Here is a 20,263-nt window from a genome sequence, read left to right on the forward strand (position 1 = left end):
TAACATGGCACCTTTTGGAAACTTAAATAATGATGGTACTAAAAAATTCACCTTGAAAGTATGAACAAAACCAGCATTTTGTCACTAACAGAAGACCAAAGCAGTCCTGTACATGATGCCTTAACCACAGTTAGACAAAGCTGTGTTTGTTTTGTTGTTTTGTTTTTTAAATAATGTAAGAAAGAACTACCACCAATCGGTACACATATAGTTTTCTGTCCATATTTTATTGAGGTATAAACTTTGCAGAAGATGAGGTAACAATTTGCATAGGAATTATGCAAAAATAACTTCACAACTAACATTTACTTGGCATTAACTGCTGCAGCTGGAGAAAGACTTGACAATTCCGGCCTGTTGATTCTCCTCCATGCACAGTTCTGTTAATGCTAGTGGTAGGACCATGCAGAAGGTACAGCAGTTGTAGCTGAGGAAACCAGTCAGATGCAAAATGCTTTCAGACACATTTTACAGCTTCTTTTCAAAGGCTTGTGTTAGTGATTACTGAAATGGAAAATGCTACAATTTAAATAAAGTAAGCTCGTCCCATGTGAGACAGAAGATGCTGACATCCTCGTAACAGTGACTGTGTGTGTGTTTTTTTTTGGTGTTTGTTGTTAAGAAAGCTTCTTATGTTTCTGGAATAAAAAGGCCTCAGTTTTCAAAATCAGTACTTGAGATTTGGCAGTTGAATTTTAAATCATCAGATGCATTAAGGCTGAAACGTGGAAGTCTTAGTAAACATACATACATTCTTGTGGTACCAAACGCCCCTCTTTAAATACTTATATGAAAATAAGTATGTGCTTTATTTCCTTAATTTCAGACTTTTAAGAAACTCTTTATCAATGTACCTGATGAACAAATGATGTTCAACAAGTGCTGCACTTGGGCTGGGGCAATCCCAGACATGAGTACACACTGGGACAAGAACTCCTTGAAAGCAGCCCTGAGGAGAAGGACTTGGGGGTAGAGGGTCTATCTGTCTATTTGACTTAACGTGAGCCAGCAGCACGCTCTCACAGCCCAGAAAGCCAGTGGTATCCTGGGCTGCCTCAAAAGAGGAGTAGCCAGCAGGGAGAGAGAGGGGACCTTCCCCCTCTACTCTGCCCTCGTGAAACCTCATCTGGAGTTCTGCATCCAGGCCTGGGGCCCCCAGCACAAGGAGGATAGGGAACTGTTGGAACACTTCTGCTATGAAGAAAGGCTGAGGGAGCTGTGCTTGTTCAGCCTAGAGAACAGAAGGCTTTGAGGAGACCTCATTGTGGCCTTCGAGTACTCAAAGGCTGCTTATAAGCAGGAGAGGGGGACCAACCTTTTAGACAGTGTGATAGCATGAGGGAAAATGGCTTTAAACTAAGAGAAAGAGGAGTAATTTAGGGTGAAAGTTAGGGGGGGAATTTCCACTGAAGAGGCTGATGGGGCTCTGGAACAGGTCATCCGGAGATGCTGTGGACACCCATCCCTGGAGGCATTCAAGGCCAGATTGGATTGGGACCTTGAGCAGCCCGAGCTGGTAGGTGGCAGCCTTGCCCATGGCAGAGGGTTGGAACTAGATAAGCTTTACTGTCCTTTCCCCCTCCAAGTCGTTCTGTGATTCTATAACGTTTAGCATAGCTCCCTTGAAGGTGTGGGGAGAAGAGTTCAAGCAAATTTCACTTTAGTCAGGAATACAAAAGGTTTCTTATTAAAAGTTCAGTTACTATTCAACATATAGAACATTTCTTGCTGGTGAATGTTAATAATCTAAGACCTAGTAGCAATTCCTGCAGAAAGTAAGAGTCATGATATCATTAGAACTATACTATAAAATGTACACAGGCATATACAGAAAATTAACCACAGAAACATCAGTTTTCCATTGAAAGTCATTATTCTAATCCAAAAAGATTATCAAAATACAAAAACAGCTTAAAAAACAGCCTGAGGTAAGAGTTAAATGCAAATGGCAATCTTTTTCTTAAAAAAATAACTGTATTGAAATTCTAAGTACTTAGAAAGTTACTTACTGTCGATAAAAACTTTCACTAACAATCGTAAAGAGCACTTTACCTAATACAAAAGTATATAAACATTGTACAACAGATTCAAAGTCAAAAAGTACAACACTGTACTTGCATTTCATTTAAAAATATATAGTTACGACAATTCAAACTTTACCATACACACAGTTAATTGCCTTTGGATTAGCTGCTACTGTTGTCCACAGAACAGTCAGCTAACTCTGTGTGCTGCTGACTTTCAGATGTGCTAGGACATATTTTACCAAGTCCATTTGCCTGAGAAAGTCGTTGGCTGTAAAACAAAATGTAGGCTTGAGCCTTGCATACTTCTTCCATAGTGCACATGTTGAGTTTTGAATCATTGCAGTGTACCCAAAATCCTGAAATGAAGAAATACAGCAAACAAAGAAAACAAAAATACCCATCAGGACACTGGACACTGGTTTGAAGTAGACTCAGTCTGCTTAATCCCATTTAACAAGAGTTGCTTTGAAATAGTATGCTATTCCAAGTGAGCTCCTGTATCTGTCTCTCCACTTTAAAAGCCCAGCTTAACTTCCTCAAATTTACAAGAGAGTTTAGAGACAGAACAAGCTTAACTTGTCAATAGAGAAATTGCACTGTTTTGGTCTACAAACTGCAATTCTCATTGCAGGCAGTTCAGCTAGAAGTGACACCCTTTGGCACTGGAGAAAAGATAGTAAGTTAATCAGTTTAGAATTATGAACACCCTTTTCTCCCACACTTGTTTTTCACAGCTGGTTCCTACCTCCTTCTGAATTGTAGCAGTAGGCAGTGTAGTGCCCTGAGCCAAATCCTTTCCCATGATGCATTACTACAGCAGACAAGTCGTAGATAAAGCAGTCGGGTAGGAGAGACTTGAGGGATTCTCTGCAGCAGTAAGGCTCCATGTTCAGTATTTGATCAAAATTAACATGCACGCCGATCTTTTCACGATGATTGCGTCCTGACCACCTAGAAAGTTAAGTCACTTGAAAACTTACATTTTTTAGAACAAACAACTCTGTATGCTGTGTTCTGAAAACAAACACTAGCTTTGTTGTTGTCTTTGCACACAAAATAAACGTGAATTTGCTATTTTCCCCAGAAATCACCCCCCATAGAATCATGGAATGGCTTGAGACAGAAAAGACCTTAAAGCTCATCTAGTTCCAATACCCCTCCTGCCACGGGCAGGGCTCCCAAACACCTACTCAAGACCTTTTGGAATGTGTCTATAGTACCCACTGTCTTCATCTTCTGAAAGATCCATCTTAAGATCTCACTGTAATTGTATTTCACATACTGAATGCCCTTTTCAGTTTCCTTCCTATTCTGGACCAGTTCTGTGCCAATGCCTGGACTATGAGTTCTCAGCGATGCAGCCTTCCCTTCCTTACTCTCAAGCAAACGAATCAATGTATTTGGTTATATGAGACTTCTAATTGAATATAATCTCAGCTTGTACATTAGTGAATGAATGTTCACTTAACTTGAGGATAACACAATCAATTTTTACCAACAGAGTTCACAACAGGATTAGCAGAAAAGAAGGATGAAATAATTTCGATATTAAAGTAGCAAGTAGTTGGAAAACAAAAGTCAGTTCTCTACTTCTATTATAGCTTACTGATGTTTAAATTGAGAAAGGAAAGTAAGTTTCTATTACCATTTCTCACCATACCATTAACTGAAATTAAACTGACATTGAAGAACATTGATCTCAAACAATGGAAGAGGACAATGGGGGTCAGTCTGCAATGCTGTTTGTTGTGGTTGTACTTACCTAAACCTCTTCAGGTGTAATCGGAGAACCTGAGGTAGTCGACACACCATAAGCTGCTTCTGAGCTTCTGTGAGTATAACTGGTTTAGAAGAAAACTTCCTGCGTTTTGCTGAGGTCAAACACACAGTTACATAACACAGATCTTGCTAATAGCCTTGTATTCATCCACCGTATTTGTGTGAACTTCAATAGCTACAGAATGCATCCCCTTAAAAAGGATACATGTGAGATCCATTCTGCAAGGCTTACTTTATTTACGTGTAAAATACTTGTAGTCCACTTAGGTCATTCACTTCATTTTAAAAAGCTGGTAGGTTCTTCAGCTGGGAATAGCAGGATCCCCACTAGTGTGTGATCTGATTTCATTTAAGAAGAGCATCACACTTTAAAACATTCTTTGAACTTTTCCCCTTCTAAGAAGTAATAACTGCCACAGTGACAAAACAGCAGGACATAAGGAGAAGAACTTTGCTTTTAAGGCAACACATTTTTAAGACTCATAGTATTTTACTATTATGCTTTTACTGTCAGTCTGTTTCATATTTTACACAGAGAACATATGTATGAGTACATACTGCCTTTACTCACTGTTGCACTGATCACACGCATATATCTTTCCTTCCAAAGCTTCAGTTTCTGTAAACTTGGCCAGCATTTCTGTCAGCGGACAGGGATACTGCGATGCCATCTCCTTGCCATTGCAGTGATACCTCTCGGGGAACTCCAGTGACAGGTCCCAGAAAGGTTCTATGGTGTTCGATTTATTGTCACAGGCAAGGCACGTAACCTGTAAAACAGTATTTCACAAATTGGTTACGCTCAAAAGTTTATGTTGCTAAAAGCATTCCGTAACAACATAGCCCCAAATATATACGTATTATTTTCCTAAGGAGAACCAATGGAACCAAAACAGAAGGTGTAGTCATTTAAGAAGAGTAATTCTCATCTCTTTTCTCTGAAGCAGCATGTCCAGTACTGCTACCACAAATGGCTAAGTGCTTCTATGTTTTACTGAGAAACAAAATAAGTGTCAACATGATTTGTATGGCACTTTTCAAGAGAAAGCAGACAGTGGAACTGCTGGAGTCTTCTCTCTAAAAATAAATACTCCAGATCGCTCCTTCAAAGAAAACTCAACAAGGAAAATAATGCATTTCTTCTTTCAGTAAGCGGATGCATCGTCACACTGGGGAAAGGACAAGCACTAAGACAAGGTAAATAAAATGTCAAGAAGAGAAGCAAGTCGATCTCAAAAGTCCAGTTAAGACAGCTGGAGGCAATTAACCCAGGATAACATTCAATATTTAAGGAAGTAAGTTAAAAGCAGTAGCTCTTCTAAGCTTGAACAGCAAAATATTAGATCTTTGTTTGTAATGCAATCTTCCAAAGGCTGGGTCAAGCTGCTAACAGAAGAGTGCCACAGCATTTCATTCTTCCTCCCAGTGATCTCCATCCTCCTAAGATGCATGTGGGTGAATCATTCTTCTGAGTAGCTGAACTTACATAGTAGTGAAACTCCATTTAGACCATAATTATAATAGTTCATAAAGGCTATAAAGAAATATCAGTAAATCTGAAGTTTATGTGAGACTAAAGATGCTCCCCTTTGTTCAGTGCAACAGTGTAAGTATGATACAATCCTAAATTTGAGTTTTTTACTGGGAAGAATGTATTTATTTCTTGGCTTAAAAGTTGCTGTTGACCACTAGCTCAAGCAGCTCTAACCTCAGTGCTCTAGCAAATATGCTTTCTCAAAAACTCCATGCGAAGCTGGCTTTTAACTGAGCTCAGATAGCTGTCACAAAACTTCCATAACCATCCTACATGCTCCCATGTGCCCCCCAGTAACTAAACTTTCCCATGGAAAAGATTACAGGAACTCAAAATTTTCAAGTCAGATTTACTCCTGAGGTAACTCCTACCTACCAGCAGAGAATAACAGCTGGGTGTGATGGAAAAAAAATATATATTTGTTTTGTAGTAAATGGGATATGCAAGTTTTCAACCACAAGGGTAAATAATTGCCACATAAGATCTCTGTAAGCATACCTCCTTTTTAAGGGAACAGCACAAGTTGCTTGGAACAACTAATGTAAAGACACAGTAATAAAGGAATGGAGATCCACAATGGATCCAAGCATCCTTGTCAAACAGACAAGCCTTGGTGTTGCTGTCTGACATACATTCAGGGTAGCTCCCTTCAGTAGGTTAGTAGGCCATGTGAGAGTAAAAATGCACTGTTCCATTTGGGAGCCCTTTAATTTTCCCGTGAAAGTTTGCTGGTACTTAATTATTCACCCTGCTTTGTTACTTTTGGACAATCTACATAAAGGGAGATCTGTCCCCCTTATGGTACCTTCCTTCTGCGTGCTCTTTTGAGTAATTATTTAATGCATTTAGCAGCCACAACTGCTTACACCCAATCCATGCATTAGCTGCCTAATGCACGCGGATATTTGAGTACAGGCACACGTGTTTAGCAGCAGTCAGGAGAACAGTTCGTTGCTTTACATTCTAAGAAGAAAACGCCTCTGCCTTGTTCTTAGAAAACAGAACTTTGAATTTACACAGCAGAAAAGAGACTCTTTTGTTTTAATTTACGCTGACAGGAGCTTCGTTTTTAAGCGTGAACATCTGGCAACGTTTCAAAGTCACAAACTATTAGTAATTCAGAGCTGGAATCTAGACTTGGAGACGAAACGATCTGCTTGGCCACAGTTCAAGCTAACTCCAGCATAAACACAGGATGACTAATAGATTTCTGCTGTACAAACGAGTGATTTTGGTGGGCCAAAAGTTTACTGAATGGATGAGTTACTTAAGCGAGAATTTGCTGAACTTGAATGCGCACTGAAGATTAATGGGCTTAGGATGAAGTACACACACACGAACACAGAAGAGGTAATTTTAACAAGTCCCGAGGTTTTAAATCCAGCTTGCCATTTTAATAACCTAGCTCATTTTAAGATCCTCTTTCTCAACTAGTTAATAAACGCTATCCCAAAGGAAAACAAACGTGTAATTGGCTCAGCTTCCAACTTTTGTCCCTCAGAAAAAAAAGAGCAGACCCACGTAGTGATGCACAGCTGCACCAGAGGCGAGTGGAGGAAAACTGTTAAAAGAATTATCGGAGCTTTTGGCAAATTCACAGCAGCCAAGTACCCTGGCAATGTGAATAAACATACACCCAACCCTACCGCCATTGTGCAATAGCTGCTCCTGTGCGCGCCCACAGAGTGCTAAATGAGATGTAAATAGGGGCAGGAACAAATATCAAACCTATTTCCCTGTGCTAGGCTCGAGCTCCCCAGTTGGGTCAGTGAGAAGCAGGAGGATCTCTCCCTCAGCTAGAACCATCTGCTCACCACACTGCTCCCACCTTTCCTAAGAGGGATCACTCATGCTCCTCTGGTACCCACACGGCTCAGCCCCGATTTCTGTCTCTCCAACCCTTTCTTTTTGGTATGACCATGCATGACAGAAACAAGGGAGTGAATTTGGCTGAGCAGTCTGATTAGTGATATGTGTATTTTACAGCCGTGTTTTTGAAAATCAAAGTTTAATTTCACCTCTCCCTCTTACGTTCTGCAATTGCTATTTTAGGAAGTCTTAAAGTTGTCATTATAACAAATCTGCGGGAGAAGTTTACATTAGAGCTAAGAAAGTGAACTACTGTTTTTAGCTAGCTGAAATCCCTACTTTGTGCTCTGCCTGGCCATGCTCTCATGCCTTGAAATACGAGTGCTATATACAATTGTTTGGTTAAAGCTCAGCATTCAATCGTGGGCCAAAGGCCAGACTGAAAGGAGCTGGGTCAGATTGCTTGACTCGAGCTAAGAACGGAGGCCGCTCAGACAAGCATCACTGAGCCCGCAATAATTTGATGGACAGCCACTGCCCTAGATGGCATTCAGCCTAAATACAACCAAAGAAAATAGTTAACATATTGCCGCAGAAGAAGGCAGCTCCAACATCAGCTCTGTTTTGCCTCTGTTCCCTCCACTTGCGCGGAAGAAAGACGACTGCTCCCATCCCTGTTCTAAGAACAGTAAGTTGGCCAGCCGTTTTTATGCTTTCACTACTACGGAAGTTTTCACTCTATAAGCAGCTATCTATTTAAAAATAGCAGTTGGATTTTTCCACAGTGAAGTAATCAAAGGGGATTTGATTTCTAGGATGCTGCTACAATTCGGCATTCCAACATGACAGCCTGTACTGTATTTCTTCAGTTACAAACAAAACTGGAATGTGTAGTGATGAGCGTACACCATCACCAAAAAGATCCCTATCTATCTAACAAAACAATGCAAGCAAAACCACAGCAAACCACGGTCTGTGATTCAATGGCCTCCTACAAATCAAGTGAAAATGCTCCCACCTGGGCACAAAGCAGCTGGACAACCATTTTGTGGTTCAGGCAATGCAGAAAAGCACAGCAGCTCCACATATAAATATAAAAACCAGCACACTGTAGGTATCAGAACTCAGAAACCAGCATACGGGTTGCGGGTTGGTGTAAGTTTAAACACTCATGTCATCTACCTGGAATTCTCACAGCTTTTAGTAGTTTATTCGGTGTGAGACTTCATACCCAGCACCGCATGGCTGTCCCACCGCATTTCCCCTTCCCTTCCCCCCCCATTTACACTCAGAGCGCAGCACCCAAAGCCGAACGGCTTCAAACAGCTCAAAGATTGCTCATTTCCCCTATTCTCAGCCAATCTGTCCCGAAGCACACCAGTTAAGCACGTAAATGGAGTAAGAAGTGCATAAAGAGGTGCCGCCTTTTAAAAGCTTCAACTTCATTTACATCTGTTAGAACCGAATCACTCCCCGGGTCTCCTGCATATTCATTTCTCTGAGCACTCAGCTGGGGGAGGCACGCTGCCCACATTCTGTCTCAGGCATTTCCTAGCGCTAGATGCGAGCTTGCTGCTCTACACACACCAGTTTCTGCTAACATCATTTCTGTAGACGTGTGGGGACACAATTTTCCAAACGCGGTGCTGAAAATACACACTTGCTTGGAAAGCAAAAATCTGCTATTACAAATCCCGGATTTCTAAAAATATACCTGTCCACAACTCCCTGCTTAACGCCGAGAGGGGGAAAAAAAAAAAAACAAAAAACAAAAAACAACCAAACCTTGAACTAAAGATAGTTTAGAAATTGTTGCATACCGTGCTAATTAGCTGGGACCATTCAAAAAGCTAAACCAAAAGAACCTCAGGGACAGCGGCTAACCTACTTGAAGTGTCCTCGAAGGGCCTGTGGGTCAGTTCACATCAGCTTGCCGTTGGCACAAAACTTGCCAGTGCATTCTCCTTTGCCTTTCCCATAGAAGGATCGAGGATAGGAGAGAATGGGTCTCCTGCTTCCTCAAGAGTGTAAGCACGGGATTGAAAATAACTAGGTTTTTAATGGGGATGTTGGCATCTCTTTGCTGTCCCAACAAGGTTGAGAGGGATGGGGCCGCTGCTTCACCAGTCTGAAAGCATTTGTATACAAGGTTTATTTGTCTGCCCAAGAAATATTGCAGCACAACACCCTTCAGGCAGTCACTGGAGAGAGACTAGCACGTAAAAAAGAAAGGAGAGGATTTTCCAGCTGTGTCTTAAATACTCACAGTTTCCAAGGGAAAGTTTCACAATCAGTACTGCAGAGTAAAAATCTCTAGTCCTGAAGAGGATCTCGGAGTGAAAAAAGCTGATAAAAAAGCCAAGAGGCAATCTAATTGTCTAAACTCACGCTATTTTTGGAGTTACTTGTTACCTAATTTTGTATTCCAAAAGGAAGTATGAGGTTTCAAATAGTAGTTGGGGAAGACTTACTGTGAATCAGTTGACCGAGAACAGAACGAAACAAACTCATCTGAAAGGTGTTATTGTTTTGACAGCACCTAAAGCTTTTTCTGGTTATCAAAAAGAAACCTGAGTAAGATTATTATACACTCTGTTCCCTTCTTTCTTATATTCTGAATAGTTACAGAGCTGAATCAGGCAGCTGTTTCTGAAGGCAAATTCCAGACAATGGTTTCCCTTCAACTTAAAACAGAGTGGCTATGAGAGGGACAACGTTTTATTGCACACGTGAAAGTAATGCAAAACCAGAGTAAACATACAGCTTATCTGCATTGTAAGTGATCCTCTGTGTACTGTATCAAGAACAGTTCCTGAGGTTTAAAGGTCAAGTAGACTGGCTTTGCTGCACTTGAGTGTCTCATAGAATCAAATATCTTTGACTGATACTTTCAGTACTAATGGATAATAACTTTTTCGTGATGCTAAAATGGAAGGCAGCTGCTGCACGGCTCCTCATCTCTGCTTAATCACTGAACTAAGATGTGGTTTAGAAAATACCCACCTAATTTTTTGAACAAACGTAGCATGCTATGGCTCCAGCTACCTTCTAGAGAAAAACTGTACAAGTGCTACAGCTTATAAGCAGAAAACACTGAGCACTTAAGGAAAAAGACTACATTCCTTACTTCTAAAGAATTAACATTGTCAAAGACGTGATTCTGCTGCATGTTCAAAATGCCAGTGAAAATAAACTGAAGAAAGGAGTGAGAGAACACAAGGGGCACACTGGGAGGTCAGGTGCTGGGCTCTACCTGTGGAAACTGCCTCAGGAGCCAGGGAGAAATTACTGTAGCACACTTTTTCTTGTTCTGCTCATTCTAGGCACATCAGGTTCAGTCTAGGTTCATCAGTGCTGAATTTTGCACACAGATATTGGCCATCTGGAGAAAAAGAACTGTGTGTTGTGGTCACTGCATAGCTTGAATCTCTTTAGTTCCCTTTCAGGCTCACTCGATGACACTTGAGTGAATTCTCATTAGCCCCTCCTTAGTTACAGAAACGTGGGAGGGTTTCTAGTCACAAGCCTCTTTAAATAAAGCTAAAAAAACATGTAAAAGAAGCAACACTACTGAAAGTGCCTTCAGAACCTCAATAAGTCTTCCAGAAAATGTTTCCTATTAGAACGCAAAGCACACCTTGACAGCCTGCCTAAGGAATTACTTTGTTTTTCTATCAAATTTACTGTTGGAGAGGAATGTGATTTTCAAACAGATTTAACAATATGATGCATTAGACACTTATATCAGTCCAACCCTTATATGAGAGGTAACCACCTCAAGGAAAAAGTAAGTATGCCAACAGAAGTGCTCTTATACTGGGCTAAACAGAAGGTAATGGATAATCTATTTTTATTAGTAGGTGTACCAGTTTCTAACAGTTAGACCCTAAAACGAACTAAAAGTTAATATATTCTGCAATACAGCTCTAATTTTAAAAGTCCTGTTGGCTTATAAAGTTTACTGATCACAGCAGAAAACAATCCTACCTCAGCTAAAAAGCATTTAGCTTTACATACACAAAGATTGAACCAGCACTCCAGTTGTCAAAGTAGAGGCAATACCCACAATTTTGTTAATTGTCCCAAACCTCTATTAGTTCAATGTATCCAATAAACGTTTCTGCACTACCTCAGCAGTGTGTGCATATGTACCACAGACCACTTCCAGAAGACCAAGACTATCTCATCTCAGCCTCTGTTCCTGTTGTAGTGCAGTTAGTTTTATGATGTGTTCAACAGAAATCAGCATTTATTTGTTAATTCACAGATATTTGGATACGCAAACAGCTGGGTATGCATAATAGTAGGTGGGCACACTGAAGTACTTAACAGGAAGCCAAAAAGAAAACAAGAACAATTGGGGGGAAAAAAAATAAATGGCAGTTTGACAGAAAAAAGGAAAACTACAATTGCCTTCGCCCCACAAATCTGGTTCCTGCCTCTACAGAGCTTTCTGTATCTTTCTGTTGTAATGGAAAGGAAAGATTAATATCCTTGTGCACAGCCATAGCCAACTAGGTACTTTAGTCATAGAATCATAGAATGGCCTGGGTTGAAAACGACCTCAGTGATCACCTAGTTTCTACCCCCTTGCTATGTGCAGGACCAGCAACCACCAGACCAGGCTGCTCAGAGCCACATCCAGCCTGGATTGTAAATTGTAAATTCTTTATTACTGCATATCAGTTGATGTTCAGAAGCAAAGCCACATGCTTATCCGTAACTTCAAGAATGCGTTTTATAATACCAAATTTACAACTTTTATGTTCATCAGGTGACTCTTCTATTTTTGGGAGTAGCCAAATGACCTTACTTCTAAAACTGTCTGTACTATATCTCCCCATCCCTCCTCAGTAGTTAAACATGTATTAACCTTTGAAAGGTGCCAATCGTTGGCCAGTATAAATCTGTAACTACAAATCATTACACATCTTAAAAAGATCACAAAATCATACCTGACTTAATAGCTGTCCATGAAAAATGTTGTTCACCACATTCAAAACCTGTTTTATAAGTTTTCTTTGAGCAGCAGGGATGAGAGCTGGGTATCTGGTCCCCGTAGTCTCCAGTTCCTGCTGCACTTTATCCAAAAGTTCACAAAGGAATTCCTGAGCATCTTGTTGGGCATATCCTCTGAAGGCTGGAATTAGTCTCCAGACAGAATGAAGCATGGCAAAAGGAGACACCAGCGCCCATTTGCCAGACCACATCACTTGAAACAGAGTATGCAGCTCGTGACAAAGAGAAATATGCTTTGAACTGGGCTCCCTGGGCTGAATGAGTTCCATATTTCTACTTTTTGATGCTCCTCCACTTAATCCAGAGGATAAATTAGTTCGTCTCACAGACGATGATCCCCTTCCTTTCTCTTGGTTCTCATTCACTTGTAATGTTGAAGCAGTTATCGACGAGCGTCTGGATGAAGACCTGGTTTTACCACTGGCTGCTGTTGCCAGCAGTTCCTGAGTTTGGTTGAGATCAAGCTTTAAGAAACATTCTCGAAAAATAAGTAAGTGACTTAATACCTGCAGGATAGAATTCATATAGCACGTGTTTCCCAGGTTCCTCAGTCCTGTTACCCCGGGAGTCACGGTGGGCCTTCGTTTAATTGGAGAGTCACCTATTTTTTTCAATCTTACTTCATCTGAGGTATACGTTTCTTTCAACTCCGACACAGATTCCACATTCTGTGATGTCTTTTGCATGATGGATGCTGTTTGTGAGGACATTCTCATCTGGTTTTGTAAACGGCAGCTCTTTCTTGGAGGCATCTTTTCCATCTCTTCCTTCAACTGGCGCTTTCGTTCTTGTCTTCTCTTTCTAGCTTTGTTCCTCCTTTCCTCCTCTTCTTCCAAACGCTTTTCTTCTTCCAAGATCTTTTTTCCGCTAGGTGTCAGCTGGAACCACGACCTGAATATTTTGCCCATGAACGCACGCCTTCTGTGCCACAGTGCTGTGAACATGCGGTCTTGATTGCGAAGCAAGGCCTGGGCACCATCGTGTGAAAGGTAAGAATCATCACTGGCACCCATAGAACGCAAAGTCCTCCCACTACGAGTAGTACACTCATACTTTTGACTCTTGATTGCACTTAATGTACTTCGCAACAGCTTTATATCACCAGTTGCATTATCATTAAGAACATAATCATCACAGAGATAACAGAAAACATACAGCTCATTTACTTCCAATGCCACCGGGTGACCGTTCTCCTGAAAGTGCTTTAGTGCATGTTCTTCAATGTATCTCCCACACGCCACGTGTGAGCAGCTGAGGCATGCCCACACAGACTCGGTAGTATTGCAGTCCACGCAATGCCATTTCTGTGGATTCAGAATGGAGTGATCTTGGGCCAGTCGCAGGCGTCCTATGTGCTTACACTTATCCATTGTTAGAATTGAAACTGCAGAGATACACTAGCAAAATACATCGTCCAAACTATTTTCTGCCCGTGACATTTCCATCTGCAACTAAAAAGAGAAAGAAAAAAAACAAAACAAAAAAAAACACAGAAGGTTCATAAATACCCAACTGTTTCACTTTGATAGATGTCAACATACCAAAATCCCATTTGAGGTCAAGATTATGATCTTCATCCAACTCAGTCCCACCAAACGCATCATGGCACTCAGTTACACAGAGTCAAAATGAACATTACCATCTGCAGGCTGACCCTCAGACTAGTCAGATTCCCAGCACTTTCTGGCTCAGGACTGAACCATACTGGCCTGGGTTTTGTTGTTTTTTCCCACTCTGTCTCCCAAGAAGCAGCAGTTTAATTGAAACACGTTGCCCGAGAGTTTGGATAGAAACACCATTTGAAATGTTCCTATTAATTCTATCTCTAAGCACACAGGTGCAGGAGTGCAAGGTTCACTTAAATGTATTATGTTTACACAGTACACCCAGTGTAGACAAATGAGATTTTATACAACTCAAACCTTTAATTAAACCACACCTTTAATTAAATCACTGCAGCTCAGGCAAACCTTATATCAATGCATCCTCCAACAATGTATCTTTAAATAAGTACATTTTAACAAGTGACCCTAACACCGCCAGGGGAAAAAAAAAAAAAAAGGAAGATGATGATCTGGAAGAGATGACTTCTTTCTTCATGAGACAAAGATACCATTAGATATCTAGCTCAACTCGCTAAAAACTTTGTTAAAAATTGCATCTTTCTAATTATGGTTTTAAAAAGTCACTTAAAAATGTGACTAATGTTGCCTTACATCCTTTTTTAAGTTTATGTGGTATCATTTATTTGTTCAAACCTGCTGTATTTACTTTCTCCTGTAAGGTGCATTTACCTAAAACAAATAGGCAGGCTCTGACTAATTGAAATTAAAGAGACAGTGATTCATTCTTTCTTTGCCTTCATAAAGTCTAAAGAGAGATGGCAAAACCAACCCAGTTGAGAGATAACTCCTAGAGACAAATGATGTGTCAGGAAGCAATTATGTCTGACCTGGAGCATTTGTGCCCACGATGTCACTGACTTGAAAGGCAAAATTAAAGCACACACAGCACCAATCTCAGCAAGCACAGTACTCAACAGATGAAAGTTACTTCACTCGGGCAGGACAAGTGCTTATGAAATATGCAGGTTATGCCAACCAAGGACTAAGTTTTGCCATTACAAACGTGTGCATAATGTGGACCTTGCCTGGGCTGTATATCAAGGTCCAGAACTCTGTGTTCTACAGATGAGTAAGCCAGCTGCAAAATGTTATGTGATTTAGATTGCTCTGGATAGAATCCAAAGGATCTGACATGCAGAAGAAATGATTAATTGAATTAGAAAAGGTGTCTGCCTTGCACTTGATCAGGGGAATCCTAACATCTGATGATGTGACATTGAGGAAAGGAAGCAGGTATAAAAACAGCAACTGAATAGGAAAGTAGCTTCATTTTTCACCTGGTAAATACATTAGAACTGTAGTTAAAAGATTTAACAACAGCAACACGACTTCGATCAGCTAATCATCCTGTGGCTAATGCCCATTAAGATGTTTCAACACAGCTACCAAAAAGCTGCAACAAATGCACGCATAGCTGGCACCCAGAGCTGCAGGCGTTGTGTTCCCCTCGCTGTCACGCAGGAAAGGCTGAGCAAGCTGCAGCGAAATCAGGAAAAGTGCGCACAGTTTTACACGTCAGTCATCCTCATTCAATTTATCTGAGAGCTGCCTCCTGCCCATACCAGCTGCACCAAAGGATTTCGGGCCCTGTGACCTCTGGGTACCCACGTGGTGAATCCCAGACTGAGCTCCAGCCTCGGTGCTCCAGAGGTCAGGATCCCCTGAGTACCACGGCCAGCAGATCACAAAAATAAGGGCTTTGCTGAATGCTTTCAGCTTGCTGGCGTCCACAGCATTCATTCCTTCTAAAAGGCAGTCTATTCACATGCTGCTAATGAGATTCTTTTGCAAGTAATTGTCTATACTACATTTGTTTTTAATACTGTTTTTGTAAATAAGACCACTAATTTTACCCCATGTCTTCCCCCAGTCTGACAATTTTTCCCCAACAAAGATGAGCTTCTCTAATAACGATGTACATAACATGAGGAACTCATGTACATCTCAGAATTGTATGTGTGGGTCAAACCTTCTCAGGAATACTAGAGAAATTCCTAAATACAGCATACTATAGCGATTAAATATGGTAGACAGAATTATAAGAGATGAGATTCAGCTCCGTGCTTTAGAGCTAAGCAAAACAGACTCTCCTGCACAACATGTAAGTCCTTTCCAGCAGGCAAGAAAACCAAACTGCTTTCCTCTAGGGCTGCTGGACACAGCAACACCATCAGTCACCCTGTTCTGACAGTCTTACCTCTTAAGTCATGCTATAAACGCTCTGCCTTATCTTTTCTCCTTATGATATTACATGTCCAAAAAAATATTTTTCATTTGAAAAGTAGCATCAAGAGTGATACTACAGTGCTTACATGGGTGAATGTAAGCAGAGCAGAAGTGCTTTAGGACATGGAGTGCTAAAGTACTAAGACTAAAACAAATGGGAAAGTTTATAACCTTCAGATTAAAACCGAACAGATTAGAACTGGCAAGACAAGTCAGGGAAATAAGACTGAAGTTGCAAATAACGTGTAAAAGTCATCGGGAAGAAAGAAAAAAACAAACAGCAACCTCGATACTGATTGATACACCTGGTAGAAATTTGCAGCTGAAGTAAAAACAAGTAAACTCTACACTGCCAAAAATCCCTAAAGAAACTTATTCAGCGCTCCTCGTGCTTTCTTCTCTCCCCGGGCTCAGTTCTCTGCACACACACAAAGAAACCGGGAATTAATTGCCCAGCAGTGCAGAGATCAGCCCCCCGTGCAGCAGCAACTGAGCGCTCCTGAAAGCGGCGAGCTGCCTGCCAGCGGGCACGGCGTCTCCTTGCGCCCAGCTTCCACCAGCAACAAACGCACACGGCCCGCGATGTTTATTCTCAATGAGCCCTATCTGGACCTTACTCTTAGGCTCATCTCTTTCCCTTCCTCAGGTCCCCTACCTGCTGCACAGCTGAAAAACAGCGATCGCAAGTTTTGGTAACGCGCGTTGCTTGAAGCTAGATACACGGTTTCCTTAAGACAGATTGCTGCCGGGTTTTGTTTTTGTTTGGTTGCTGTTGTTTATAAAGCCGACCCAAGCGAACCCGCAGCCCTCAGGCTAACACTGAGACCTAAAGATCTGAAAAGAAACGCTGCGAGCGATTTCCGAGCGGTAAGCGCGCAGCGCTGACACGAAACCCCCAGCCTTCTTTCTTCGGAGCCGCACAGCCCCACGGCTCGCTTTTCACTGCTCGTGTTTTTCTCCCAGCCAAGGAACGCTCGTCCTGTAACGCTGCCCGTGAGGAGGCACAGGCAGCGAACGCTGCTATAAGGCTACGTTTAAAGTTTGCCCCGCCAAGAACTGCGCGTTTCCCGCAGCTGAGAACAGGCCGACCGGTACCTCGGACCGGGCACCACTTCGTACCCCGCGGCTGCACTCGGGACGGTTCAGGTTGAACGAACGTCTCCGAGCCCCGCCGGCCCGCACCGGCAGCCTCCCGCTGCCAGCCCCGGCCGAGCCCGGCCGGTCCCGCGGCTCGCACCTCCGCTCCCCGCCTCCCTCCCCGAGCCCCTCACTCCCCAGGCTGAGCGAGGGCCCCGGGACCCCGCTCTCCACCGGCCCCGCGCCCGCCTCGCCCCGCTCGCTACCGCCTCCTCGGCTCTTCGCCTGCCGCTGGCCGCGGAGAAGCGACCTGAGCCGCCCCACGTCGCCCACACGCACCCGTCACCCGCCGCTGCCGCCATCTTGCCCGCCCCGAGCCACAGCCTCCTCGCCCCGGCCCCTCGGCGACGTCAGCGCCGCGCGGAGGCCGCCCCCCCTCCGCCCCGCGGGGATCCCCGCCCTGGGTCCCGCCGCCCCGAAAGCTTCGGCCCTGTCCCTCCGCCCCCTCACGGCCCCGGTGCCGGCAGCGGGACGGCGGGGCTGAGCTTCGCGACGGGAGCGGTCGCAGCGGCCGCCCGCGCAGACAGAACGACACGGTTCGCTGCGCTGCTCCGTCTCTCTGCTTTTTTTCCTCGTGTGCTCATGCAGGTTTATTGGTCAGTGTGCCTCCACGCAGCGTGCTGCCTCCGGGAGCGCTGCTCTCCCCTCTGCTCACGAGCCCCTGCGCTCAGGTTGTCTTCCCCAAGTTGTGTCGGACCTCACGGTTCTGTTTCTGTCCTCGTGTCGTCACAGCCTGCTCTCCCCGCTTCCCAAGCATCAGACGGGCCCCCGGTCCCGAGCTGGGAATGGCACTCGTTGTGCGGTGATGTGTGGCCCCGGCACAGGACCGTGGGGTGCTCACCAGGCTCAACATGGCCACCAACTTCTTCAGGCCCCTTTCATCGGCCATGCACACCACAATGATGATCCTCAAAAATGCATTTTCATTCATACTGCTCTCTATTTGGCAGCCCATCAGGTCCTCGGCGCAGTGTTGCCTCTTTCTCCTCCACCAGACAGCGCCTATCTTCCCAAACCCCTGTGCAGTGATAACAGAGATTTGCTATGTCTCTGTTATCTCTATGGTATCTGATTTTACACAAAACAGATGAAGTTCCTCTTTTCCTCTCTCTTTTTGTTAACCAGACAGCATTTCAGCTGGTTTTCACTCAGCACAGCTCATACCCTTCCTGGCACAGGGCCGTCTTCAGCCTCTCCCTGTGTGTAGGCTAATCTGCCACAAAGTATTGATCTGGGATTGGGATTTGGCTCCAGCCAACAGGTAAAACAGTGGATTGTTGTGCTGCTCCTGATTACATTTGTTGACCTTTCTTTCTTCTTTCTTTCTTTCTTTTTTTTTCCCAGCCTTACGCAGAGCCGTGCACCTATCCCTCTAAGTAATGGCCACGTTAAATCATTCAGGGTTGGGAAGAGAATTCTTGGGCCTGAGGGACATACACAAAGCCCAGCTCCTTCTCACCACCCAGACATTATAGCGGGAATGTGTGTGATTTATTGAGACAGCCAGAAATTGATTTCCCCAAAGTAATTTAATTTGAAATTCATTGGGTATTTATGAAAATGGATGGCAGATATATAATGCATTGTCAAGAAGCAAGCAAGTGTAGTAAATCCTTAAGAGTAATGTGATCTCTTATCTTCCTATCACACACAAAAACATTCTCTGGAGGAGAGAGCGCCACCTCTGACTCTGGGTTGAAACCTTTCTAATGCAGCAAAGACTTCTAATGTATTTTTAAATGCTCCCTAATATACATAACTATATACAATATGTATGTATTGCGTGCACTTACCAAAACATACTTATTCAGTCCATTTGACAGACAAGACACCATAAACTGTTATTCTGAATGAGGCATCTGAACTTCTGTACATGTCTGAAATCTTAAATGAAACTAAAAGTGAGCTTAAAATAAGTACAGAGCAACATTTGATCTCTTTGAAGCAAACACCAATACTGTTTTGCACAACTCAGAGAGGCTCTGACCGGCACTGCTTGCTCTGTGACTGCTCTGAGTTCGAGTAGTTCCTGCATTATATTTCTCCTGGGGAGCAGTCAGCTGCTCTGAGCTGTGAGGCAATGGGTAAGGAACATTGGTCATCAGAAAACTTGTTCTTTTGCTTTTGTGCTGGTACAGACGTGTCCTGTACAGATATCAGCAGATGGTATGGATTTAATTGCACATCTGAGGCACAGAAAATAGATGGGATGAGGGAGGGATAATAAATCACAGTGTTTCATAGACCAATATGAACAGCTTGATGGCTTCCAGTTCAGCCCTAAATGATAAATAGAAACCTATCCTTCTGAAACACTTCAGAATGGTACATTCAGAGAGGAGTCTTGGAAAGCTCATCTACAAGCTGATACAGGTGTGCATTAATATTTACATCACTTAGGAATACTTCAGGCAACATCTGCAACGGGCATTGGCTGTGTGTAAAAGGACTGTTTACATGGGTGGATGGTGATAGGACAGGGGGGAATGGTCTTAAACTGAGACAGGAGAGATTTAGGTTAGATATTAGGAGGAAGTTTTTCATACAGAGGGTTCCAGACACACTGGAACAGATTGCCCAAGGAGGTTGTGGATGCCCATCCCTGGAGGCATTCAAGACCAGGCTGGATGTGGCTCTGGGCAGCCTGGTCTGGTTGGCGACCCTGCGTATAGCAGGAGTTTGAAACTACATGATCATTGTGTTCCTTTTCAACCCAGGCCATTCTATGATTCTATGACTGTGGTGTTCCTCAGTACAACTGAAATGCTTTGATTTGTGAATAAACGGATTTGGGACTAAGCATGGCATGGAATTCTGTATGTGTGAGACCCTGAAAATAACACGTGATTTTCTTCAGTGCCTGTGGAATTTGGACTGTGATTCAGTTTTCAGATGAGCGAAGTGGTTATTTAATTCCCATTAGAGTCAACGAGGGCTCAAACCAGCTACATCTGGCACTTTTAGTGTGTGAAGCCTTCAGACAGGGCTGGCTGGATTGGTATAGGGCTGGGGGCTGGTGATGACCTCCAAGTGTGGCAGCTAGGGATGGGGCAGGGAGTCCAATGGCCTCCCAGGTGGCACCAGCTGCCAAGACAACACACTGAGCA

At 43.1% G+C, this 20,263-nt stretch overlaps 1 protein-coding gene across 3 annotated transcripts; it reads right to left on the reverse strand.

The window, feature by feature from the left end:
- Positions 1-208: 208 nt before the first annotated feature.
- Positions 209-17,563, reverse strand: USP44 (ubiquitin specific peptidase 44). Of its 3 annotated transcripts, none has more exons than XM_085223341.1 (6): positions 17,436-17,563; positions 12,105-13,619; positions 4,378-4,576; positions 3,790-3,856; positions 2,773-2,978; positions 209-2,383 (listed from the first exon to the last, which is right to left on the reverse strand). In XM_085223341.1, exons 2-6 carry the CDS (start codon positions 13,536-13,538, stop codon positions 2,187-2,189), a joined length of 2,103 nt encoding a protein of 700 aa, XP_085079467.1. In that variant the 5' UTR covers positions 13,539-13,619; positions 17,436-17,563; the 3' UTR covers positions 209-2,186. The 3 variants fall into 3 exon arrangements, with proteins under 3 accessions (XP_085079467.1, XP_085079461.1, XP_003202185.3); XM_085223335.1 differs by having other exon boundaries at positions 3,790-3,898; XM_003202137.5 differs by lacking the exon at positions 17,436-17,563 and having other exon boundaries at positions 3,790-3,898; positions 12,105-17,103.
- Positions 17,564-20,263: the final 2,700 nt, after the last annotated feature.

The sequence above is a fragment of the Meleagris gallopavo genome, chromosome 1, assembly GCF_905368555.1.
Source record: "Meleagris gallopavo chromosome 1, MGAL_WU_HG_1.1, whole genome shotgun sequence".
NCBI lineage: Eukaryota > Metazoa > Chordata > Aves > Galliformes > Phasianidae > Meleagris > Meleagris gallopavo.

Excerpts from the sequence above, each read along its gene's own strand:
- USP44 (XM_085223335.1), bottom strand. The coding sequence starts at position 13,538 with ATGGATAAGTGTAAGCACATAGGACGCCTGCGACTGGCCCAAGATCAC. Across the intron at positions 4,577-12,104 it reads ATGGACAGCTATTAAGTCAG|GTTACGTGCCTTGCCTGTGA; the intron begins GTATGATTTTGT and ends ACTGTTTTACAG. Across the intron at positions 2,384-2,772 it reads CTGCTACAATTCAGAAGGAG|GATTTTGGGTACACTGCAAT; the intron begins GTAGGAACCAGC and ends TCTTCATTTCAG.